Source organism: Accipiter gentilis, chromosome Z (genome assembly GCF_929443795.1).
Source record: "Accipiter gentilis chromosome Z, bAccGen1.1, whole genome shotgun sequence".
Classification (NCBI taxonomy): Eukaryota; Metazoa; Chordata; class Aves; order Accipitriformes; family Accipitridae; genus Astur; species Astur gentilis.
This window is the reverse complement of record NC_064919.1, coordinates 42,952,519-42,978,787: the sequence shown is the minus strand read 5'-3', so window position 1 is coordinate 42,978,787 and position 26,269 is coordinate 42,952,519. Positions and strand designations below refer to the sequence as shown.

The window sequence follows — 26,269 nt, the reverse complement described above, 5'->3', positions numbered from 1 at the left end:
GCATTCCCTCTCTTGTTCGCCCGCCAGCCCCGTGCCTCCGGCCTGGCGCGGCGCTCCGGGCGAAGGAGGCGTGAGGGGGGAGCCGGGCGCCCCGCAAGGGGCCGGGGCGCGCTGGCTTCCCTTGAGCCGCCGCCTTTCCCAGGGGGGGCGTCGGGCCGATCCGTGCGAGGCGCTGCTGGAAGTTGGAGCGTTGCCCTCCCTGCCTTGCCGTGGCGAACTGAACTGCTGCGGCGGGAGAGTAGTCGGCAGTAGGGCGATCAGCGTGCGGAAGAGTAGGGGACGTGCAGCCAGCGGTACCCGTCGTCTTCTCTCGGGCAGCTTGGAGCGGGGCTCTTCTTGTAGGGCTCTAGTTTTAAGTATAATTTCCTGAAAGAACTTGAAATGCAATTCTGCCCAAGCTTCTCGAGGCTGGCTGACAAGCTTTTCTGCTCATTGGCTTCTTCACCGCTTTGAAACGTGCAGGTGAAACTCATGTCTTAATATGTGGCGGTTTGTAATTCATCTGAGGATTTCAGCTTAGTTGTGTGTTAGGCCCTCTACTCAGGGTAACGCTTAGTTTTGCAAAAGTCAAGCCGAGTGACAGAGGTGGCCTGCCAATGACAACATTGGAAAGAGAAGACACTTTTTCCGATTCCAGCCTTAAGGAAATGGTTCTTTCACGCTGTAGGTGGTATTTAATGAAAGACAGCTGCATTGAGTTAAAAACAGTCACTCTATTTCAGCACGGGTTTGATTTGGACACATCCTGTGTATGAATATCTTATCACCTGCATGCTCCACCTCCTGAAAATCAGACACGCATCCCCCCCTTTCACGTGTGCGTTGAGTTGAAATAAAATCCGAGGTAATTTTTCACCTCTTTAATGCTGTTCATCATCTCCACAGAGTCACTGAGGTTGAAGGGGAGCACTAAAGATGACCTAATCCAGTACCTCTGCTCAGGCAGAGTTAGGTATAGCAAGTTGCCTGGGACGATGTCCACCTTGAAATCATGTTGTAAAATAAAAAAAAATTGAAAACTCCAACCTTACACAAATGGGTTTTCTATAAGCATAGTAATTGTAGATTTGTGGGCAGGGACTTGGAAAATGCTTAGCTGCGTATATTTGGGCTCTTTTAATGATTTTTAGGTGTTTGGTCGCTACTGTAATACAAAGAACTGCCGATAGACTAACCAGAGTTTATGGGGAATATCAGGATGATCTTGCTAGCTCATTTACCAATAGTAAGTTATCTTCTGTCTCAATCTTTGGTTAATTATGGGTTTTTCTTTGGGAATGGGTGGTTTAGGGGCGGAAGGGGACTTGGATTTTTTGGTGTTTCCCTTCTCATTTCATCTGAAAGAAAGAAGGAGTTTTCTGTCTTGACTTGTAATTTCAACTAATAGGAGGCAAATTCCACTGCTGCGAACTTGTAGTTGGTAAAGAAGGTCTTCCGTTAAGCTCATTGTTTCTATAGTTTCCAGACTTAAAAGGAGGCCTCTGGAAAGGCACCGGCTGCTTTGTCAAGGAATATTACTAAGTGAATTAATTTTCACATCAAAGCATCATTACGATGTGCACTGGTCTTCTTGTGACGCAGAGTGAGGTCTGCAAGCTCTTTTGTATGGATTGGTTGTAGTAGTTTAACAGTAGCAAATGTTTCTGTTAGTTTGTTTAAGTGTTACTTTAATCTAAAGAACTCATTCCGGCTTTAAAAAGGCTTAAGATGGCTCAGCTATTTGTGTTAAGTGTGTGGAATAAAAATAAGTTTGTAATTACTGAAAATTATGTATAGATATTATTTGATATTTCAAGAGTAAAATTACTGTTGATGCTGATGTTCAAAACTGACTTTTGGTAAGATCTTAGTGTCTTACATTGTGTGAAAAATTTATAAAACTGGTTTTGGAAGAAGCTTCCTTGAAAGCATTTTAAAGGGAATTAGTTATAAACCTCTTATAATTATTAAAGAGAGTGTCTATCCAAAAGACCTCCCCCCCCCCCCCCCCCCCCCAGTTTTCACTTTCTTTAAATGCTAAGTGGGTGTTGTGGTTATTGTAGGTTATCATTCTAACACCTGCATGTTGAAAGCAACTGAGTTAGCTTTTATGTATGGACAAAGCAAATCATGGCTTTATTTTGCACTGTCTTTTACATGGGGATAGAAAGCTGGTGTTTATATGTGAAGTATCTGGATATTGGCCAGTGGCATGTGGGGAAAGTCTGTGGTACTGAAATACTTATACACCTTTTGAAGTAGTACTTTCATAGTTTAATGTTTGTAGTAAGTATATTGCCAGGGTAGTTCAGATGCCCATTTTTTCTTCTTCCCTCTGCAAGACAGGATAATGTTTTCAAGTTCTTCCTTCTCCTGTCTCTCTATTTCATTTTCCTTTTAACTGTAATAACAAAGTGTGCATTACTGTGTATTTCTTAACACAAAAAAAAGTCTTTTGCTATAGTATTTTTAGGAATTTTATTCTCTAATCTTGTCTACTTTGCAACCATGTTTTATTTTGCCTGGAAGCTCTTTTCTTGGGTTTGCTTTCAGAGGTGTATGATTCTAATTCAGGCTGATGCTTTCTGTATTAAGTGGAGAAGCGATGTCATACAAATATCACTCCATGAAGGATCACTTCTCCCCTTTTTCCCATTGTTTGTGCCTTTTATGCAACTCCATTATGCACAGATAATCAAGACTGAGTCTATTCATGTTGGCCACCATCTGCTATTATTGTTGTTTACTCTTTTGCAAACATCTCTCTTCTAAAATATTAAAACATGTAACCAAACAATTAGCTTGCCTTATATTTTTATGACTCATGCAGTACATTTGATAAGGAAGGTGCATTGAATGTGAGGTCTATTTTGAAAATGTATTAGTAATTTGTTGCATCTTTGTGTGTAGTATCACACAAAGCAGTGTTTTTAAAATTATCATCAAGAGTTTGTGGTAGCATTACAGTTCCTAATTTGTTTTCATGCTTAGAATCTAGTTAGCGAACCTCCTTTTCTAAAGGTGAAATGCATTACTTTCAAAAAAAAAAATGAACACCAGATACTCGTATTATGGATGGAATACAGCAAAATTTATTATAGAAGACAATGTTGTGTAAGAGAAGTATCTCAAAAAAGATGTCAGAAGTAATGGCTCTAGTATCTTCTCTATGATGACAGTACCTTGATATGTGCATAAAGTAGTGAGGAACTTGTCATATCAAATTCAAGCAGTACTGACTCAGAACAGCATATTGAGGAAGCAGTAGTAAAAGATGTACTATTTGCATATACAAAGCTCAGATGTCTACAGAGAACTTCCAAGGAGTAGAGCAAGGATATTGCTTCAGCAGTTGAGGTAGTATGTTTCTCATATTATGTGAACACCATGATTACAATTCATTCTCTTAACCTGTTAAGGAAGAATGAAAAGAAATGCAGAATGAATAGAAGTTCAGTTATAAGAGTGTATTAGACACCTGGACCACAAAATAAACCAAATGATACCTGCATGCTTTGACATTTGCATGACAGAATGCATACTAATGGCTTTTGCTTGTCTGGAAAACACTTTAGAGGTATTTGAACCGTGTTAGCAACAACGTAGGGAAAGTTGTTAAAAAATAGGGAAGAATCCTGCCTTTGTATACCTAGGTTTGACTTGCAAATTTGCATAATGTTGCACCTCCTGTTGATTTTGCTTGGGATTTTGATAAGCTGTGTTTAGTACTTGTGGTAGAAGGCATGTTGGTGGGATAATTATATTATGGCTTTTGTACATTTTTGGGAAGACTTAGTTGAAGAAAATATAGAAGTTGCATTTAATCAAATGTAGTTGGAATGAAATGGTAAATTAAATCATCATTTACAGCCTCTTCTGTTGAACTCCCCAAATTATCACATATTTATGAAAAGACATCACAGTTCAAATAACGAGGAGAGCATGGGGTTTACAAGCATGTTTGATTGTTGCACAGCTACACTTTTTTTCTTTTTTTCTCACCTGTCATTACAACTTTTGGCTTCTGTGAGTGCACACATACTTTCTCTCTGCCTCACCTCACTGATTTAGTCATGTTGGACCAATGAGGGACAGTCTATATGTAGATGCTAAACTTCAAACAAAATATCAGCATGTGCTTTACAATATTGTTGAAATAGCAGTACTGACTGAAAGCAAAGATATAGATGCCTAGCATGTAAATAAATGCAACAATATATATAAATGTGTATCTTTTTGCCCTGTTCAGTAATGGGTTTTCACAATGGTCCTTTCAAGAAATTAAAAAAAAACCCACATTTTAGTTCTGGTATTACATTCTGCAGTAATTTTTATCTTCCTTTTCTGCTGAAGTGCATCCTTTGTTTATCAGTTTTTGCTTGTTTGTTTTTTTGTTTTTTTTTTTTCACTTGGTTTGATTTCTGGTTTGCTTTAGTGTGATTCCTATGTCATCCGTTTCATTGCTACAGAAGTTGGGTGTGTAGTCAGTAATTGCCTTGATCTTTTACTTTTCTTCTTGATACTAAAAGGCTGTCTATTTAAGTGACCAAATAAACAGTTCATTCCTGTCTTTTCTTCTTGGATAAAACTGAGACATTCTCCCAGGGTGGTTGAGATCCAGTGTTGGATAAGCCAAGCACAGCCTGAAGGAGGAGTAGATATCCATCTTGTCTGGAATGAAACCATTTATCCATGTATTTTAATGTCATAAAATTAGCAGTGCTGTGGAAGACAATGCATCTGCTCATCTCATGTCAAGTTAATTCTTATGTAACATGGCTTTGGGCCCAAATGAAACATTTAAATCATCTTTCTAGCTCTTGATCAGGTGACTATCATATACATGCCTTAAAATACTCCTACTAGATTCTTTGAAAATCTGTGTAGCCTTTTATGGCTTTTCTGTACTGCAAATGCTGTGTGCTTTCCAAAAATACATCATTTTACCATTAAATTTCTTGTTAATAAAGCAAGTACAAGTAAAATAGGATTAAAACGCACAACTATTTTGCAGCTCTATTAATATTTGCTCCTTCTAAAAAATCTGGAAAATACATTGTGTTAGCACTGATTATACATATCTTCTATAAATTTTGGTCTGTTGTAAATCTGAAGTTGCAAGAAGAATAGTTTAAAGGCAGTGTGTGTTGTTTGTATTTTGTAATCACTTATAGTTTTAAAGTGAGAATTTTATTGCATATGTATACAACTGATGTAACGTGTAGTGGTGTAACATTACCCCCACACAAGAGGGCACACCAAGTCCTCTGGAATATAATTACAGAAAACCTTTTCAATTAGGGTAAATTAATATCTGCAAAGAAAATAATAAAAGCACACCTTGAATGTGGTGCTATGTATAATTTTTAACAAATGTTTTGTATGAAAATTTTATGTATGTGCCAGAAAACTTAACTAATCTTGCATTAAAGTCCTTTTGGTTTAGTTTGGTGAATGTTGTGAAGTTCTGTGACTGAAGATTAGCACTGTTGTTTAGGCTGGCTTGAAGAAAAGTAGAAATTAATCTAACACTCATGTCATCATTTCTTTCTTACTATAGTGTGTTATAGTCAAAAGATTATAAATGCAAGAGTTCCCGTAGGGAAGTGAAGTTCCAGGATTCAAATACAAACATTTAATGATCTGAAGAGTTTTTAAAAGTTATTGTTAACTTTTGGTAAAGTTCTTTTGTGTTCACATTGCAGGATTTATTTTGTATTCTCTCTCAGAAACAAGCACAATGCTTCTGTTTCCATCCCTAAAATTTATGTATGGGATGAACTTTTTTACAGGTACATTAGTGTCACTTGAAGATTTTTTTGTCTTTGGGTTCATCTTAATCTATTACTGAAGTACCAGTTGATTTAAGTTTTAAGGACCTTTTTCCCTCAGTCTTTTCTGTACTAGTTTTAGCTTTGTAATTCTGTTTTAGAGCTTTTTAGAGTCAGTGGAGGGAATAAATAATTAGACTTCACTACGCTTTGGGGCTTCTGTTCATCTCTCCCCTTTTCCTATCCCTCCCCTCCTAAGACATTTAGTGGCCCAATCTCTATTAAAAGCACTAGGTACTATCTCTCTAGATCTGTATACTTCCAGAAAATCTCTCATATAGTTTGCAGATGTCTTAAGATGCCTTTATAAAGATTCTTATGGAATTTTCTTTCAAAAAACAGACAATGCAGACAATATTGTTTAGGCATCTTCATTGTTACAAAAAATTAACATTTTTAAGTAGCCACTCTGAACTCTGTGTTGAAGATCACCCTAATAATACAGCAATTAAATACATATTAAAGCTAAATTCTATGTGGAAATAAACCACCAACTTCAGAAACAGTGATGTAGTCTGACTATTTCTAAACATATACTCTATCTTGGAAATTTCTGGTTAAATAACCTTGGAGCAGAAAAGTAGTATTTTGTTTGTCCTCTTGTTATTTCAGCTACATTCTAGACTTCTATTGAAAATGTAAAGACACTGCTTTCTGGGGTTATATTTTGGTATACTCGTTCTTAAAATGATGTATTTCTGTTCTTATTCTTTATTTGCTCCTTACCTTTTGTCACAAAATGGAGTGGTTTAGACCGCTTAAAGAATCACTTCTAATGGTATCAGCAAAAAAAAAATGATTTAATAGGAATTTATATAACAGCACAACTTCACAGAATTTGATGGCAAGGTTCACTGTATTACTTAATACATGATGAAATGCACAGAAGAAAATTAAGTTAAAAAAATTAAGTAGTATCAGGCCAAGTCTTGTCGGCTTTCGTCGACAGAACTCCGAGCTTTGCAAACAGAAAAGTTTGCAATCTCTGACAGGCGTCCCACTCAGAGGGGGATGCTGGTTGCAGCCTGCTGTGGTCCAGAAGAGCTCAAAAGGTCTCACTTAGTACCCCTGTTTAATAGGTTCAGGAGATGATTGACTTTAGTGATAAGCAAATTACTGGGATTCCAGCTGCACCGGTACCATTTCAGGTGAGTTACAATTATGATAAGGAAGACTCTGGGGCTGTTGGAGAATGACTTAAGATTCAGATATGGGATGCTCCAAGGTGGTTAGGGAAGGAGTGGGATATGTCTCAAGGTTGTTACAAGAGAACTAGTTATCCCTACTTCTGGTTTTTTTTTGTTTTTTGCTGGACAGCAGGAGTCCTTGAGATGGTCTGCATGACTCCCTGTCTTAGCTGTGTGAGAGTTGCAGGTACGGTCAAGGAACGCTTAACTACCTGACTGATTACAGTTATGCTAAGGCCAGGCGAGACTTCCCGAGTTCGTAAATCACACCAAAGAATGGGAAAGAAATGCAACCACGACACTCCACCCTGTGACTTAAGTCAATCCATATCGCTCCCACAGAGTGGCGGTATGGTCGCATCTTGCCTCTGAGAGTATAAGCAGCTCACTTTCTTCATCATTCGAACTATTTATCTCTGAATTGTTAGGGGGGATCCTAGTAATTGTACATCCTCTCCATTTCCTCCCGTATCAGTTTTTCCACTCCACATGCAGTACAACAAGATTTAGTTCCTTTTTCCCTTTTTTTCTTTCAATGCCTATATGCCAGTTGGGTGTTCAGAATCTCTTAAGCCACGTTTTTTTCAAACATCCCAATCATTTCTCAAAGTAAAGAATAAATCAACACAAGTTACCTCATCCCGTTTTCAGTCTTACAACAAAACAGCATTAACTGTAATATTGTATTATATTTCAAAGGTCCATTTTCTGGCTGCTTCTCACCATCCTCTAATCAGTATTGTGGCCACCCCTGATTACAGTAACATTTTAACTGATTTTTTTGTCAGGAGCCCCCCACCAAATTTATTCCAGTTCTTTAGGATGCATCCTAAGGGAGAGCAGGAGGGTACTTCCTGAGAAGCAGTAGCACCCGTTTCGGTACTGAAAACAATTTACGAGGGACGTCTCCCTTCATGTTCTGCGGCGTATCCTCCTTGATACATCTTACGCGAGATCCAAATGCTCACTGCTTTTCAGTAGTCTTCCTCTCCACCCTTTTTTTTGAAAAAAATACCTCCTTTAAATAGCATTGCACTCTTGTGTCACTTACTGCCCAGCTGCATGAGAAGAGCTGATGGAATCCCCGATCAACAGGTCGGTGTGCGCTGGAGTCCTCTCAGTTCTTTTCTCCCCATTGGGTGCAGTAAGATGATCTGGGCAAGGCTGTCAGCGAGGTCCCATCTGGGTCGCCAAAACCTGTTGTCCTAAAAGCGGATTCATTTACCTAGCGTGCAAGCCAATAACACACAGAGTCGAGGTATTTTCGAATTAATTTCAGTGATGTGTGTGATCACATGCCTGTCTTAAGATAGCACACCCTTGTCTCAAAAATCCTCACATTTATACACTTCACTAATGCATATTAATTTTTATTTCCTTAATGATTACTTACTTGTTTTTTACCCTTCATGTAAATTAGTGCACGCACTCTGTCTTCTTCCTTCATTACCTTCCTTAGAGTAGGTTGTATCATTTGAGTAGGTGGTCAATGAGTCAGTGGTCACAATCTCACCCTGTAGGAATTACCTTTTGCCTACTTCTTCCGTGATCTTGGCCGTTCCAAGTTGTTCTTCAAGGCTTATTGACCAGACCACAGTCCATTACCTTTCCTGACATAAAGCCCCATCGCCTAGTAGTTAGTTCCTAAACCCTAAATCATGTCTAGTTATTGTTTCCCTATTTTAAATATTAACTTAATGGAATTGTACACAGGACTTTAGCAGCTCCCTGGGTATTTCAATCATATTATACATATTAATTGATAGCAGATTTAGGTCATCATGTTGTAACAGTTTTCTCTCCTACGTAAGAATCATTCTGTTCAGGGTAGGTAGTATATTGTGATATGACTGTAGTTTGACTGTGGCAATTGGTAAGTGTTGACAGGAGCTGAATAGTTAAAATCGTATCCCACAATTTTGGTAAAGTTACAAACACAGGTCTTTGAGTGGTTGTATATCTCCACGGTGGTATTGTTGCTATTGTTGTTGCCGTCAATACAGATTCATTGGCTCCTGTAACGAAAAGAAAGAGAAGTCTTGGTGGAGAGGGCCGAATGGGTTATCCCTTTTGTGATGCAGGATAAATCCACCTAGCACTGATTCTGTGTTTTGTACCACTGCTATAGGTAGCTTCCCAAGTGAATGAGCTACAAGGTTTAGAGTCATAGGCATAGTTCCAATTTGTGGCAGATTCACCGTAACAGCTTGTCCAGGTGTATTTTCTCAACTTGTTTAATTACTTGGGTTAGAGACAAAAGTCCTTCTCCCCACTCCAAGTATCTCTGCTCTGTTTCTTTAAGTACAGTTGAGCTAAACAGTAAAGGTCTCTTTGGTCTGTTAGGGCCAGTTTGGAACAGATTACAGTAAGTACCATGTTCTGCAAAAACCCATTCTGCTATAATAGGATTGTGGGTGTGAATTGGTCCCAGTGATTGATATGTTTTTAATTCCTGTATTAAGGTTTTAACTGTCTCTTCTTGTTCAGAGTTCCATTTCCATGGTTTTCCCTTCAGTAAAAGTGAGTAAAGTGGGCAAGCAATGATAGAAAATTCAGGTACATGCATTCTCCAGTATAAAGTACCCATGAGTTGTTGTAGTTCTTTCCTAGATTGGGGCATTTCTAATTGTTCTATTGTACTTGGGGTGTCTGGTGGAATCACTGCACTACCTGTAATCCACCAAGTACCTAAAAATTTTACCTCTCTGCCTGGCCCTTGATATTTCTCAGGTGGGATCTCAACTTCTGCTCTGTGTACTGCCTGTCGCATTGCTGCTGCTGCTTTCCCCACTGTCTCGGGGGAGGTGCCCCTGATTAGAATATTGTCTATATATTGGTATAGTTTCACATCCTGGGGGAGTGAGACTGTAAATGTTCTGCAAGCGCAGCATAAGCAACTGTGGGAGAATGTTTATATCCCTGTGGGAGTCTGTTAAAGTGAATTGTACACCTTCCCAAGTGAAAGCAAATTTGTCTTTATTTTTCTCTTGTAAGGGGATAGTGAAGAACATGTCTTTCACATCTAATGTTGCCATCCATGGTTGTGCAGCTGCTTGCAAAGTAGTTGTTAAGTTTGTGATGTTTGGTATAGCAGCTGTTAGCGGGGCTGTATTGGCATTCCAGTGCCCCCAATCAATTCTTAAACGCCACCTCCCATACAGTTTATGGACTGGCCAGATGGGTGAATTATATGGGGAATGAGTTCTGGAGATGATTTTTGTTTTCTCTAAATCTGCTATTGCCTCTGAAATTCAGTTTCATGCTGCAGCAGAAGTCAGATATTGTGGCACATTAGTCTTCTGTGAATCAGGAACTGCAAGGGCTGCACGGCATACATGCATTCTAGCCTCTTGATTTTTGTCAGGGTTGGGGTTTGAACCAAATGACCACACATTACCATCCGGCAGGCACCAGGCTCGGCCCTTTAAAACATCAAACCCCCAAATATTTTCATTGTGATCCTTGATAGCAAAGTGAGTAGAGCACATGCATTTCTCATCCGGGAGCCATAAATTAACTTTCAAGGTTGAGCACAGAACAGTTGCTCCATTTACTCCAGTGATTTTAACTCTTTGCTGTCCAGGTCATACACCCAGCTTCTCAGCATCTTGTTTTGTTAAGATTTAAATTTGTGCTCCTCTATCTATTAGGAATTTCACTAACTGTTGTCGAGGGCCAACTGGAATCAAAATGTATGGGCCATTGTTATCTATCCATTGATAGGATTTCATTTGCCAGACCGACAGACCAAATCATTGTCTGGGCACTACTAGGGGTTTTTTTCTGAATCTTTGGGAGAAAAAAGGTTATTACTTCCTCTCAGAGGAGGAATCAGTGTCTTGAGTGTTTGGAGCATTTACTGTCTGATTGTCATCATCATTATGTTTCTGAAATGCATGAATTAGACTCTGGATAACCCTGGCATTTTGTCTTTGAATTGCAGTTCAGGGGATACCTAGTGACAGTGCTTGGTTGTATAATTCTCTATGAACCCTGGATTTATGATCGGTGGGTTCCTGTTCTTGGGGGTTATTTTGGGTTGATTGTTTAAGTTGCCTAACATTACGACCTATCTTTTTGGTTTCATCAGATTATCCCATCCCATTTCTTGTCCATGATTTATGATGTCATGCATCAGTGTTGCCCAGGTGGGGAGATTCTCTTGCACTAGGGCTTCTTCTTTGTCGTGACTGACTTCCCTCATGGCCAAAAGGGCATTGAAGTCTGCGGCTTTCCTGTTTTCATCTTTTTTGCAATGAGGTAGGGTTTAAGCATAGCAGGGGGTCCCTTAATTAGAGGCTTTATCATGTCAGGATCCACAATGGCTGGCTGATACAGGAACATTAAGAGAGGTGTGTTCATGCATGGCCTGGTTACAGGCAGGTTTTGTAATACCTGTAGAGAGCTCGTTTAAGGATTCAATAGGTATTAACAAAGGTTCTCCTTTCTCTAAGATATCTATTTCACCACCCCAGTATGCCATTCTACTTGTTTTCAAGTGGACATCATCTGGGGGTACAGGTCCAGCATTTAAAAAGACACCAGGGCCCCCAAATGCATTGGCTTCATCACCATTGAGTAAAATTCTATCTCCCCCAGTTAGACACCATAGGTATTCAGTTCCAGTTTCGCCTGGCTTACGGCTGTAGCGTTCTTGTAAATTGGCCATCTGAATTGGATCGAATGTTGTTTTTTGGGTACAATCTCCTGCTCCACCTGGAGGTTCAGTGGTCTCTTCTGTTTTTATAACGGGCCTGACCTCATGTTCAGGGGGATTTAAAGAAAACGGAGGATTATTTCTCCTTGGATAGTTATCATCGGGGTCACCCCACATGTTTCCATCCCATTCTTTAGGGGATACAATTGGTTTCCTAATTTGGACAATGTCAGGGAGATAGGGAGCTTGTGTAAGCATCATTTCAACCCTTTCCTCGAACTTTTGTTTTTTTCTCTTTTTCTTCCTGTAACTGTTTCTGCAGCTGCTCAATTTTCAAGGACAGTATTAATTCAGCTGCTTTTCTGCCTTCTGTTTCTTCCTTAAAGTCCAATTCCCTTTTAGCACTATTCTTCCTAAACTGCGAAGCAGCTTCTAAGTAGGTGCCTAACATTTTGCAAATAATTCCCATTTCTTTTCCATCTTTTTTTACATTGTCCTGGCTAACTTTAGCTGTTTTTCCACAGATTTCCAATCATGCTAGTTGTCACAAACCCATTCATCAGAAAATTTGGGACTTGAACTAATTTCATGTTTTTATAAGTAATCAGTGATACTACTTGCCATCTGCTGATATGCCAATTTGTCATAAAATGGAGTGGTTTGGACTGCTTAAAGAATCTCTTCTAATGGTATCAGTAAAAGAAAAATGATTTAATAGGAATTTACATAAAAGTGCGCCTTCACAGAATTCGATGGCAAGGTTCATTGTATTACTTAATACATGGATGAAATGCACAGAAGAAAATTAAGTTAGAATCACACTGAAATTAGGTATACAGAGACCAAAACCACAGTAGGTTAAAAAAAAGAGACATATACAAAGAAAAACTGAGTTAGAATTGATTTCTTGTGATTTGTACAGAGATCAGGAGTGTGAAAAGGGTAAGGAAGACCCTCCCATTGAGTCACGAGGTGCAGAGAAGACCCCCTTGCTTTCTAAACTCCTGTCGGAGTCTAGGTGCAGCTGGATCAACTCCCAGTCCCAGACATGGTCAACAGTTTATATCTAAAGGGATTATGAGTATAATAACAGCCTGGGATTCATACACAATCCAATAAAGTTCACGACAGTAATTTAAGTATAGATTTGAAAAGCAATAACTTGTAATATACTTGCTGTAGAATAGTCAGATTAGTACACACCCACATGCATAAAGGCACTGAGAGATATACATAAGAAAGTAAAAGAAGTATACCTGTTAAAATTTCCCCTCGAGTTCAGTGGAAATGTTCACGTTGAATGCTTTGGCACCATTCTCAACAGGCGAAGTGTTGAGCCTCAAGGAGCGGAGAGTATCAGCCAAGTCTGGTCGGCTTTCATCGACAGAACTCCGAGCTTTGCAAACAGAAAAGTTTGCGATCTCTGACAGGCGTCCCACTCAGAGGGGGATGCTGGTTGCAGCCTGCTGTGGTCCAGGAGAGCTCAAAAGGTCTCACTTAGTACCCCTGTTTAATAGGTTCAGGAGATGATTGACTTTAGTGATAAGCAAATTACTGGGATTCCAGCTGCACCGGTACCATTTCAGGTGAGTTACAATTATGATAAGGAAGACTCCGGGGCTGTTGGAGAATGACTTAAGATTCAGATATGGGATGCTCCAAGGCGGTTAGGGAAGGAGTGGGATATGTCTCAAGGTTGTTACAAGAGAACTAGTTATCCCTACTTCTGTTTTTTTTTTTTGTTTTTGCTGGACAGCAAGAGTCCTTGGGATGGTCTGCATGACTCCCTGTCTTAGCTGTGTGAGAGTTGCAGGTACGGTCAAGGAACGCTTAACTACCTGACTGATTACAGTTATGCTAAGGCCAGGCGAGACTTCCCGAGTTCGTAAATCAGACCAAAGAAGGGGAAAGAAATGCACCACTACACCTTTTCATTTTGTGTTTCATTTAAACAACAACAAGAAAGCAACTCCACAGAATATAAAAACGAACATTGTTTTTTATTTTTAGAAAAGTTAGCTCTATGTAATGCACTATAATATGGAATATAGTTGTATTTGCAAGACAGCTTATTATCTTTTTGCCTGTCTTTTCTCTGTGCCCCTCTGAGAAGAGTCTGGCTGCATCTTCTGTACACACCCCTTTAGGTGCTGGGATATAGCAGGTAATCTTCCCTAACTGCCTCATCCCAAAGCTGACCAGACAGTGCCATCAGCATCTCCTCCTGTATTTGTGTGTTTCAGTCCTCTAGCCATGTTAGTAGCTCTCTGCTAAGCCTATTCTGTCAATGAAATTGCAATTTTTCAGTAGACTTACTATAGTTTCTTTCCAGAGGATTAAATTAAGCTAAGTGAATTGTCAGGGAATCAGCTTCTGAATATTTAGTGGAAAAAACCCCAATGCAGGAGAGACTTGTCAAAAGTTTAAGTTGTTAAAATAATCTAATTGATTTCTCATACTAACCAGTTGAGCTATTAGATAATGAAGAAATAATAGAACTCTCTCTTTGCTTTGGAAGGACTGTTGTATCCTATATTAACTTGCTTTAATTTGCCCTTGAATTTAATTTTTAATTATCTTTTGTGTGTTTGTAATTTAAAACCCCACCAAACAACAATCTCAAGACCATCTTCAGCATTCACCAGTGATGTAATTTTTTACTCTGAGAGCATTTAAAATTTATTTCAACATAGTTAAATGTAGTTGAGCTTTGTCCTGGGTTTTGCTCAGTTTTTGTTAAATATGGATATGGTTTCATGCTGGGTTTAAGTCTATTCCGATCTGAACTGCCTCCTGAAGGGCGATCATGTTCTGGCCCCAGCTGCATGTTCCTGCATCTTCCCTTGAGTTGCTCCCTGCACTTGTGTAGCTTCATAGGAAGGAAGGCTGTGCAGAAATTTGAGGAAGAAAGACTCATTTCCTGTTGTGGCATCTCAGGCTAACATTGGCTAAGTTTTGTTGTGAATACACACCCTCACGTGTTTTAGGCTTGCATTAGTCAAGTGATTGGATGGGGTCAATCTGGAGAGGTTAAAAGCACTTTGGAGTTCAGGGTGTAAGTGTTTTTTAAAAATGACTTGAAATCATTAAGTTAAAATTCAATAGCAGTTAAGTACAAAGTATTACACAAAGGGAAATTCGGTGAGCAAATAAAAAAATGGGAAAAGATCAAAGAATTGTTTTGTGGTTATAGCGTTATTGGCTCAGGTTTTGTAGAGCAAACAGTGAGATTTAAAGGCTGAAATAACAAAGAAACATCACTACTAGCTTTAGCAACACAAGTATTTATTCTGTTTCTCACTGGGGCTCTGCTGCCCCTGTGGATCTGTTGAATGACGAGGCTATGTAAATGGTCTTAATTTATTACAGGCAAAATGAACTATTTTGACTGAGAGCACAATTTAAACTTTATTTTAATAATCTGCCTATTCTGAACTGGTGTATTGAGTGATTGGAGAGGTGGAAGAGTGATCTCTTGAGTGGGAGTGGGGGACAGAAGGGGTGAGAAGCAAATGAATGCTTCCACAGTATAACTAGGTCCTCTATCCAAAGCTTCAGGAAACATGAACTTAGTGAAGCTCAGACGTGAAGAAAAATGTTTACAGGAAAGAATATTTAATTAAATATTATGAAAAAATGGATCATGCTAACTAGTGAAACTGAACAATTCCCTTCGGCAGAGGTATTTAAAAACAATAGAGAGTGTTTCACGTACTTCTGTCTCATCTCAAGGGAAAGAATGAGATTCTTCCACTGAGGACTCTTCCAGACAATACAATTAATCTATCAGATACATGAAGTATGTATGCAATAGTGGAGGCACAAAAAAATAGAGCAAACAAACAAAGAAAAAAGATATACTTGGAGAATATTTTTAATAAATCTAGAGTTTGGATGACATGGGTAAGAACGGCCAAATGTGGTAGAAGTGACACAGTTGGCTGATGAAAATACATTTTGATGTGAATGACGGGTAACCTGCCAAAATTCTAGTTCACACATGCGGGGCACATTTTAAATAGGTCCCTGCATGTATTTGAAAATTACTGCTTTTAATGAGTATTAGGTGTGTATTTCAAGCAGTGCAAATATTTAGTCAGGTTATGAACTTTCTAAACATTTTAAATGAAGCAAACTAGACAAGTGTGCACAGTTAATTTGGGCAAATATGAATAGGAGTGGGCAAGAGCTGAGAGTCCCATGTCTTATCAATACTGTGGAACCCCAGAGGGTGATGTAGCAGGAGTGTTCTACTAATATCTAGCATTATTTTGTACAGCTAAAGGTTTCCGTATACAGACCTCTGTCTTAAGTCTCTATGTTTCTGTAAAAATAGATATAAAAGAACATTTTTAAATGTCTCATTGCTTGTCCATAAAGCAGAGAATGCTGTGGTAGTAAGAGTGTGCTAACCGCATACTCTTTTGCAAATGCATCATGGTGGCTTCTAATGAAATGATCAAACCATTCCTCAGAAATACTTGAATTTTTACTTTTACAACCTGAGATGCATATTTATATTTTCTGAAACTTCTAATCTGATACATTTTATTGAAGTTTTAATGTTAAGAAGTGTCAGCAATTTAAAAAGTTAATAGGGATGTAGGCAACAAACATCTCATTACCGTTATAAAGCCAGTATTATATGTGTCTGTTTCTTTACAGGACTATAGTGTTAGAGTTGCAACTAAACATTTTTATAGGACTTTTTTCTTCTAAAATCTCAACTTGGATACAGTCTTAAGAAATGTTTTTACCAATTTTGTCTTATTTTGCTATTTTATACAATTTTGTATTGTTGCAGGGAGTTAGGCTTCTGCTTTTCAGCACACAGAAGAAAATGTCTGGTTCTGTTAACAAGCCTTACTAATGAATTATTATATACTTCTCAGTAAGGGGCTTTATCTCTGCAGTTCCACACACATATTCCTAGTGGGTTTTTGAATTTCTAGATGAGTGCTTCATTATCACAGTGATAAGGAAATCATGGCAATAATGAATGTAGAGTTCCTGCCTCCAGGGGATGGTAGTATATAACGGAGGTACAAAATCAAGGAGAGGGCTTATGTAATAGATGATCAAAGCAATTATACTAATAGCAGCTTCTTTCAAATTTGTCTTAAATGTGGTGGGGTTTTATATGCTATGTATGGACTATTGCTGCTGGCAGAAAGGTGCTGAATTGTGCTCTAGCAAAACTTCTGTGGATGAGTTCCTCACTAAGTTAAGAACTGTCCAGTGCAAGAATGTTAGTGGACAATTTCTTTACATCAGAATTAACAGACAATTAACAGCATGTGCAGCATCCCTGATGGTTATTTAGAGTTCCAAGGTTGGACTTCAAGGTTCTTTTATTGCATTTAGCATTTACTTTTGGCTACTTGTTTATGTAGTAGAAATAGATATGTCTAAGTTACTGGAATTGAAATTATACAGATAGGACCAAAAATAATTTTAAGATAGCCTCTAAAATTGAGGGGTTTGAAATATTTTTTTTTTGTTTTATATTATGTTTCTGATATTTGTTAACCTGTACAACTATACAGTAGTACAAAACTGACTAAAACAAACATTGCTGCTGTGCATGACCATGAAACACTAGAGGACAGGGAAAGGAAGTAATTTTGTTTATAATTTCTGTTCTGTTAACAGTGCATTTTTGGCATGTTATTTAGTAAGCAGTAACTCTTTGGAGGCTCCAGACATAGACCAAATAGTATAGAAATGACATTTAAAAAAAAAAAATCAGACTTTTTATTTGTGTACATTTTTTTCCTCCTCTGAATTCAGTGTTTGTATGTGTGTAGTTGGATATCGAAAAACCAATGGTGAAGCTCTTAGCCACTATGTTTGGTTTAGCTAGAAGAAGGTACACTATGAAGTATCAGAACTTCAATTAACATCATGTAGACAAAAATTCACACTGAAGATGTATATCCCAAGACTGACAAAAAAGTTCATGGCCATATATTTCCTTGAAATTCTTCAGTGTTCTTTTTAATATAATTTTCCATCTATTGTTGCAGATTATACCATCTGAAGTCTTTATATTTAGAAACTCCACAGTTGGTTAGTGGAGTTTGCTGTACCTTTGTAATGTAACTCCTACTTTTAAAAAGCTAAAATTGGTGAAATTATTACAAAATTAACACTTAAATTAAAAGTGTGCATGATTACCCTGTCTTAAAACTGTAGTGCTTAAATTCAGTTTCTTTTCCACTTAGGAGAGCTCTAAATAGGACTATCTCAAATTATGTGAGACACCACCTCACTTCATAGGATGCAACTTCCAGTGTGAGGCTTTAGTGAAGAAGTAAAATTATTATTTGTACAGGAGCATACTTTGCAGAGAAGACAGAGCTTTTTGCTAATTCAGTATCAATATGAAATTATCAAAATACAGCATAAAAAACACAAAGATATTCGAATGAGTCCCCAATACCATCAGAATAGAATAGCATATCAGCTTCTTTGTTGCACAGTTCTAATGTTCTCTATACTCCTTAAAAATATTTCATTAAAAAATTCTTCAGGGGTTCAGAAGCTGAGACACCTGAAAAAACAGCCATTTAAATTCACTTACTAGTGCTTGGAGATAGGCTACCTACAATTTTTGAAAGCTGAGATATCTAAAGTTAAGGGGATTTGAGATAGGACACAGTGTTGCATATGAATTAAAATTCAGTGTCAGAGTGTATGCAGTAATACTTGTTACTTGCCCACAAGTGTGTCCCTCTTGTCTGTTGTTCTCTTTGTAAACATGATCAGATATGTCATCTCCTCTAAACAGAAGTATTGATCTGAAGCCTTAAACTGTAGAAAATGAAGGTCCACTCTGCATGTTTTTTAGCCTCATTGGCCTTTGTTTTCAGTTGTCTCTTGAATCTCATGGATTTAATGTTTTTGTAGTAATAGTTTTGAATGGGGTTTATATTTATAGAATTTAATTTTTTGATAATGCTTCAATTCATTGGGTTTTTTTTTTTTTTGATTGAGTTTCCTTGTATGGCACTATTTGTCACCTTTTAATCTTCCCTGTTAATTAATGTTAAAAAAATCTGACAGTCCTCTAAATGCAAAATAAATGTGGTTTTGTAGAGATTCAACTGCAGCTTTACTATTTACTATGAAAGCAGCCCTGTGGAGAAGGACTTGGGGGTATTAGAGGGTGAAGAACTGAATATGAGCCAGCAATGTACACTCGCAGTCCAGAAAGCCAACTGTATCCTGGGCTGCATCAAAAGAAGCATGGCCAGCAGGTCAAGGGAGATGATTCTGCCCCTCTGCTCTGCTCTCATGAGACCCCACCTGGAGTCCTGCATCCAGCTCTGGTGTCCCCAGTACAAGAAAGAGAAGGAACTGTTAGAGGAGGGCCACAAGAATCATCAGAGGGATGGAACACCTCTTCTATGAAGAAAGGCTGAGAGAGTTGGGGTTGTTCAGCCCGAAGAGAAGGCTCTGGGGAGACCTTATAGCAGCCTTCCAGTACCTAAAGGGGGCCCTACAGGAAAGATGGGGAGGGACTCTTTAACAGGGATTGTAGTGATAGGACAAGGGGTAATGGTTTTAAACTGAAAGAGGGTAGATTTAGGTTAGACGTAAGGAAGAAGTTCTTCACTATGAGGGTGGTGAGGCACTGGAACAGGTTGCCCAGAGAGGCTGTGGATGCCCCATCCCTGGAATTGTTCAAGGCCAGGTTGGATGGGGCTTTGAGCAACCTGGTCTTTGTGCAACCTGATCCCCACCTGTGGCAGGGGAGTTGGAACTAGATGATCTTTAAGGTCTCTTCCAACCCAAACCATCCTATGATTCTGTGATTTATTTTAAGGTGTTCAGAGGTGCTTCTTGCCATGGTAGCTTAGAATTTAATGTAAGTTAGTGTAATTATCTTAATACTTTTGAGGTAAGAAATTGATCACATCTTCCAAATGGAGAACAGAATAAGAGCGATATAAACACTTGTAAGTAGTATAGCACAAATACTTACTGTTAGTATAATACTCTCATTTTATAAAATGTATCAGTATTATATAATATAATATAATATTATACCTGGTTTTCAAATGAGATCTAAGTATTTGTGCAAAACAGGGATTCTTGAATGCCAGTTCAGTGTTGGGTTTTTTCCCCACCAAGTCACTTTCTTTCTTTTCTCTACCACCAATATTTAGCTAACCTCTCAGAAGTCATAAGGTTTTGGTAGACAGAAAAAAATGCAGATAACATCAATTCCAGTCCACAGCGTTACGCACAGGCATCATAGATGCATTGGTTATGTTGCAGCATTTAGAACGTTTGGTTGCTCTAGTGATATTCCCAGTTAGGTCTCAAGGCAAGGACATAACTGTATTGGCCATATGCTATTTATAGACATTGCTCATTCACGAAGCTGAGGTTTGCTGACTCTTCCCTCAGCCTTTCTTAAAGGTCTTCTTAAATACTTTAGTTCCACTTATGTACTATTTTCTGGACTTCCTTAAATTAAGTAGAAAGCAATCACTATGATGCTGTTAGGGCCCAATATGCATTCAGGCTACTTAATTCTGCACCTTCCTCTATTTTTTTTTTTTTTTTTAAAGTCAAGCTGGCAAAACACAGATCTACATTGCACATATATCTGCAAAGGTAAGTAATCTTTGGAAACCATACCAAAATCACTGGGACTCTGCAGGAGCTCATGAATCTGTTTTTTGGATCCTAATACAAGGTTGAATTCTGAAAGTACACAGATGTACACATCACTTAAGGCAGTGCAAGATGCCAAGTATTTTCGTGCAAATACGTGAAGTTTGAAAGCACTCAAAATAGAAAACTTATGATAAACAAGATGATGAATAAATTCAGAGAAAATGTTTGGGAAAACTTTCAAACAGAGAATAGAGAAGTATCTACTGGAAGCAGTTCAAAAGATGCAATGACTGCCTCTTGCAGGCAGTCTTCAAATTATTTTGAATTTACTGGGATATTTCAGTGAAAGAAGGCCTTCTGAAGTGAGCTTGGTGCCCTGGTATGTTTGCAAAAGTGCAGGAGGATTGATACAAAAGTGAAAGATTTTTCTCAGCTTGTCTTCAAAGACATCCCTGTAAAAGCTGTTTCTGGATGGTAGAAAGCTATCAAAGAAGGGAGATATTTGCTATGTGCTTTGTGTGAAGCTAGTTCAGGGAATGGTATAGGTAATTGTTTGGCCTGAGTCTTTCACTTACTGGTGCTAGCTTGATAGCAAGCCCTGGATTCCTACAAAAGAAAGAGCAAGTCTTGGGGGAGTCTGGGTTCTCCTCTGTCCTGACTTTGAGAACTCAACAAAAACTGATTTCGGACACTGAAGTCTATGAAGAGGATATAGAACTGTGAAACAATGTCACAAGGGAGTATCTGTTCACTTAAGGCACTTAAAAACAGATTTGGCTGCCTATCCTGAAAGTGTCACTGAACTGGAAGGGAGAGAACTGCATGTCTTAACAGTTGCTTCTTCCTCTGATTTCTGTTTCTAGCCTAGAAAGTAGACAAAAAGGACTTAAATGAGCTAAAAGTGCATAACTTTAGCTCAATGCTCATGGCAAAACAGAGAATGCATGACAGTTAAACTTCTGTGATAAACTTCTGCCTGTTGTTGCAACGAATGTTGATGCATTTCAATATTTTCTTGCATTTATAGGTATTTGCATATATTCCCGGGAGAAGACCTTTTGTTTTCCGTAAGATGCTATTATCCCAAGTGTTAATACCTCAGGTATTTAACTATAAATTTGAAAAATCTTCATGAGGAATCTCAAAGGAATATTTGGAATGCACTCATAGTCAATTGGCTCCTTTTCTTGTAATTTAGTAGAAGTGCTGATATGGGAGCAGTTGTAATGTGGAAAGTATATTATTCCATGGAGATGCATCGTATACATGAAATTACTACTTTAAAACTTTAAGACATATGGGGAGAGTTAGGCTTACTCTTGTTACTTAGAATCACAGTAGAAAAATTATCACTATCATTTGAGGCAATGCATTTGAAATTAATACAGCAACCTTAAAAAAAAACAGTGCAGAAATAAATTAAAGTAGATGATGCATAACCATGTATCTTTTCTAAAGGATTATTGCGAGTGCTGAGAGTCAACAGAAGGCCTATAGTGAAGTTTGTTTATTTCAGTTTATAAAAGCTGTCTAGAAATATTTTCACTTGAGATCTCTGAAAAATAAAGCCAGTGGTTCTTGACAGCAAATCCTGAAGCAACTAGCCTGATACCATTCTGTGGCAACACAATCACCCTTTGGCTGTACTATTTTTAATAAAGGCAACTAGACTTTAAATAACTTTTAGATTTAGTGCATTTCAGAAATGGTTGTGAAACAATTATCTGATTTCTTTTTCTTTTTTTTTGTTTTAATAGAATGTGAGAAGTGGAAGAACTGCAATTAATTTCAATACCGTAATATTAATCAAAATTATTTTTGGCACTGGGAGGCTGAATATCCTTGCTCTTTATGGAGACATCATATATAAGAAAAGTCTAAGGCTTTGTAAAACTGTTGCCCAATAGACTGGAACATGGAGACACAGCTAGACCCCATGAAGGATGACTTGCCCTTAATGGCCAACACTAGCTACATGCTTGTAAAGCACTATATATTGGACTTGGATGTGGACTTTAAAAGTAAAGTTATTGAAGGTGTCATAGTTTTATTCTTCGAGACTGGGAAACGGTACAGGAAAACAAGCAGTACTGGCAAAGATGACTGCCAGTCACAGTTTGATGAAACCTGTAAAATGAGGGCATCTGAACCCTGCCACATTCCTGTGACAAATGTGAGTGCCTGTTCATTTAAAACGGAATATAATGATTTTGCTGTCTGTGGTAAAGGTGAAGAAGATACTTCTGATAAAAATGGTAACTATAGCAACGAGGAACAGGCTTCTGGGATTTCTAGTTCAAAGGACTGCTGTGACATAGAGAATCATGGGAACAAAGATTTTCTGCTGGTATTGGACTGCTGTGATTTATCTGTGCTAAAGGTTGAGGAGGTAGATGTTGCCGCTGTGTCAGGCATTGAAAAATTCACAAGGTCTGCCAAGCTAACTGATGTTTCAAAGGAGCTGGAAAATCTCAGGAATCAGATTATACAAGAACTTGTGACTTTACCTGCAGATCGCTGGAAGGAACAGCTATACTATTTTACTCGCTGCAGCCAGGCACCTGGCTGTGGAGAGCTTCTGTTTACTACTGGCACTTGGAGCTTGGAGATAAAGAAATCAGGAATTCAGACTCCAACAGACTTTCCTCATGCAATAAGAATATGGTACAAAACCAAACCGGAGGGAAGATCTGTTACATGGACTACAGACCAGAATGGCAGGTAAGTAACTGTTAGCTGAAAGCTTTGCACGCACTAATTTTAAACATAGGTGCAAGAATGTAGAATTGTGTAATGCTGAGCAACTTGGAAGATGATGAGCATTCTCTTCCATTGTTTTCATTTCATCCTTCATCTGAATCCTGTTGCTGTCCTGGAGGAGAACAGACAAACTCTCTGCTCAAGAAACCCCAATGGACTTTCAGTCCTCAGGCCTGTCTAAGGGATTGCGTTTGCTCATTTTGAGCGGGAGTAAATAATTGTTGTGTATTGGAATAAGTGTGTTCTGGGAATAGGGGTTTATCACTTAGGGAAGGAGAAGGTATGCATGACAGGCTATTTTCACTTTAATACTTTGTGCTCTTTTTCCTTCCTGGCTTATACAACTGATCATACAGCATAAAGATCAGTATACACAATACTTAATAGAATTGCTTCACAACTAGCCTTTTATCAATATTGTAATGTTTAGAGATGCAGTCTTTTGCTCTTTAGTCTCTCATAATCAACTTTCAAAATATCATTCATCTATTATGTAAAGTACATTCATGATAGCAAATGAACTGCAAACTGAAACTGCAAGAAGAATTGGCATTTTATCTAGTGTTTGTGAAAGTACACAGTGCTGCACAGAAATCTTCAAGATAAGCTCTTTACAGGAGAGAAACTACAATTCATTCGACTTCTACAACTGTAATTGTTTTACTGTAATGTTCATAGCTGGATTTTAATGGCTGATAGCTCTTTCTGATACCTGAAAAATAGGAACAAAGTTGGAAGATGAGAAAGAAATGTGGTCAAATTGAGTAGTTGCTTTTCATTCCCAAACGAGAGATGTATGATTACCTTTCATTTCAGTTATGCTAATAGAAGTTAAGAGTCTTCCCACTGGCATCCATGTTAGGGACGAAACTGACGCCTTTTACTTGTACATCTGGTAGTTAGGTAATTCTGTTCTAAACCATGAACAGCATCATGTCTAGGAATGTCTCAGTCATGTTCATTACCTCTTCCCCTTCCTTCTCCCTTCCTTACCCTCCGAGGAGTTATTTTTGGTATGAGTTTAGGAAATTTAATTCAATAGAGAATCTTTAGTTAGGAAAATTCTAAATTTGACTGCATGCAAAGGTAAGGCAATTGCCTGTGATCATACATGTCTGTGTCTATCTGCCCCTTACTAAAGTCTTCCAGACTAACGTTAGCAACACTGAGCTGGTATAGGACTCCTCCTCTGCATGTTGTCTGTGTGGTTTGAGCATTTGAAGGCTTTTTTTTAAATGTCTAAATCACTAACATCTTTTAGTTTTGACTCTTTATTCCCTTGCACTGCAAAGCATTATTCTTACTTTAGAGACATTTCATGGCAGTTGTACACAAACATGGAATTTTCTGAATCAATAATGAAGCAGGAAAAGATGGCTTCACATGTGTCAGGCAGTCTGATGGTAGCAAATAGGCTCAAGCTGGTTTATTTTCAGTCTTTTGTAGGGTATTCCAGAAACTAATGCATCTCAGAAAGTAAGTTGTCATATCACAGTCATTAGAATCTTTCTTGCTACATTTTAAAAATCGAATTCTGTATGTGATGAACCTATAAATAGAGTGGTAAAGCTCATTGTACAAAATGCTGTCATATTTTTCCTTCCCTTTCTAAAAATAAAGCCCATTTATAATGTATGGGGAAAGTACTTTTACATTATATTCTCATAGCATAATTCTTTAAATTGTTCCAAATTATGCATGTGATGCTTTTTTAGGCAGATGTCAAATCCTTTCCCAGAGTCTATAATCTATGGTTCTAACCCCAAAGAGGAGTGAAGCAAATAACAAAAGTACAAGCATTGTGTGGCCACTTCCAATATGTTTCCTCTAATTTAACATTAGCACAATGTTTTGAAATTTAACCTATGCACTATTTTATAAGCAATTCCATTTTATTTGTTTTAAACAATGATGTATTATAATACACAAAAAAATGTGTTAAAGCTTTGTGGGATGAGGTTAGGCAAGTTGAGATAGGTGTATGCAAACCTGATGTTAGCACAGCAGGGCCCACTTTTGTTTTCAGTAGAGGAACTGAACACGTGGAATATGATACCAGAAAATACATTAATGATCAAGAAGGAAGGTTTTCTTTTGCCTTAGAACATGTTTTGTGTAGTAACATGCTTTTGGGGGCCTTTATGTGGAAGTACTAAAAAGGGGGCATATGTGGGTATGCACCTATATATACATATATGTATAAATATACACACTTTTTTGTCTCTTCAGAAGTTACACTTACAAGGACTATATCACTTAAAATTGGCAGGTAACTTTTAACAGTGAGCAATAACATAATTATTAAAATAGAAAAAAGTGTTGATTATAATGTTTATCATGATAATGATTGTAATTTATTTATCATGAACAAACAGCAGTTCTGTTTCAAAGTTTTTCAATTGTTTACTAGCACAATACAGCACCAGGGTTTCAAACTGAGAAGGCAATGTTGCAATTTTAACAAAATTATGCTTTTGTTTTAAGTAGTCTTACTAACACTAAGTATTATAAAAAGAATTAAAATAAAATCTTATTTTAGACACCATAACAACTGCTTTGTGGAGGGGATAATGTGTATAAAACATCTTTCATTACTGTGAAGGAGAAACTTTTTGCCAGCTGTCGTGGTTTAACTCCAGCCAGCAACTAGAGTACCACGCAGCCGCTCACTCACTTCCCCCATCCAGTGGGATGGGGGAGGAACTCGGGAAAAAAGGTAAAACTTCTGGGTTGAGATAAGAACGATTTAATAGAGCAGAAAAGAAGAAATTATAATGATAATGATAACACTAATAAAATGACAACAGTAGTAATAAAAGGATTGGAATGTACAAATGATGCACAGGGCAATAGCTCACCACCCGCCGACCGACACCCCGCCAGTCCCCGAGCAGCGATTCCCAGCCCCCCCCACTTCCCAGTTCCTAAACTAGATGGGACGTCCCATGGTATGGAATACACCGTTGGCCAGTTTGGGTCAGGTGCCTTGGTTGTGTCTTGTGCCAACTTCTTGTGCCCTGGCTGGGCATGAGAAGCTGAAAAATCCTTGACTATAGTCTAAACACTACTGAGCAACAACTGAAAACATCAGTGTTGTCAACATTCTTCGCATGCTGAATTCAAAAAATAGCACTGTACCAGCTACTAGGAAGACAGTTAAGTCTATCCCAGCTGAAACCAGGACAGTATCCACCCCTTATTCTATACCATTGACGTCATGCTCAGTT

The 26,269-nt window shown here is 38.1% G+C and overlaps 1 protein-coding gene across 2 annotated transcripts in view; it reads left to right on the top strand.

Moving 5' to 3' along the window:
• Positions 1-26,269, top strand: part of AOPEP (aminopeptidase O (putative)) — a 209,431-nt gene that overhangs the window by 208 nt on the left and 182,954 nt on the right. The window contains exons 2-3 of one of the 2 annotated variants that reach the window (XM_049796253.1): positions 20,234-20,279; positions 22,040-23,003. The exons of the other annotated variant lie outside the window; for it this stretch is intronic. Of the exons in view, the coding sequence (XP_049652210.1) occupies positions 22,198-23,003 (806 nt within the window). The 5' untranslated portion in view covers positions 20,234-20,279; positions 22,040-22,197. The remainder of the gene's footprint in view (positions 1-20,233; positions 20,280-22,039; positions 23,004-26,269) is intronic. 2 annotated transcript variants of the gene reach the window in all.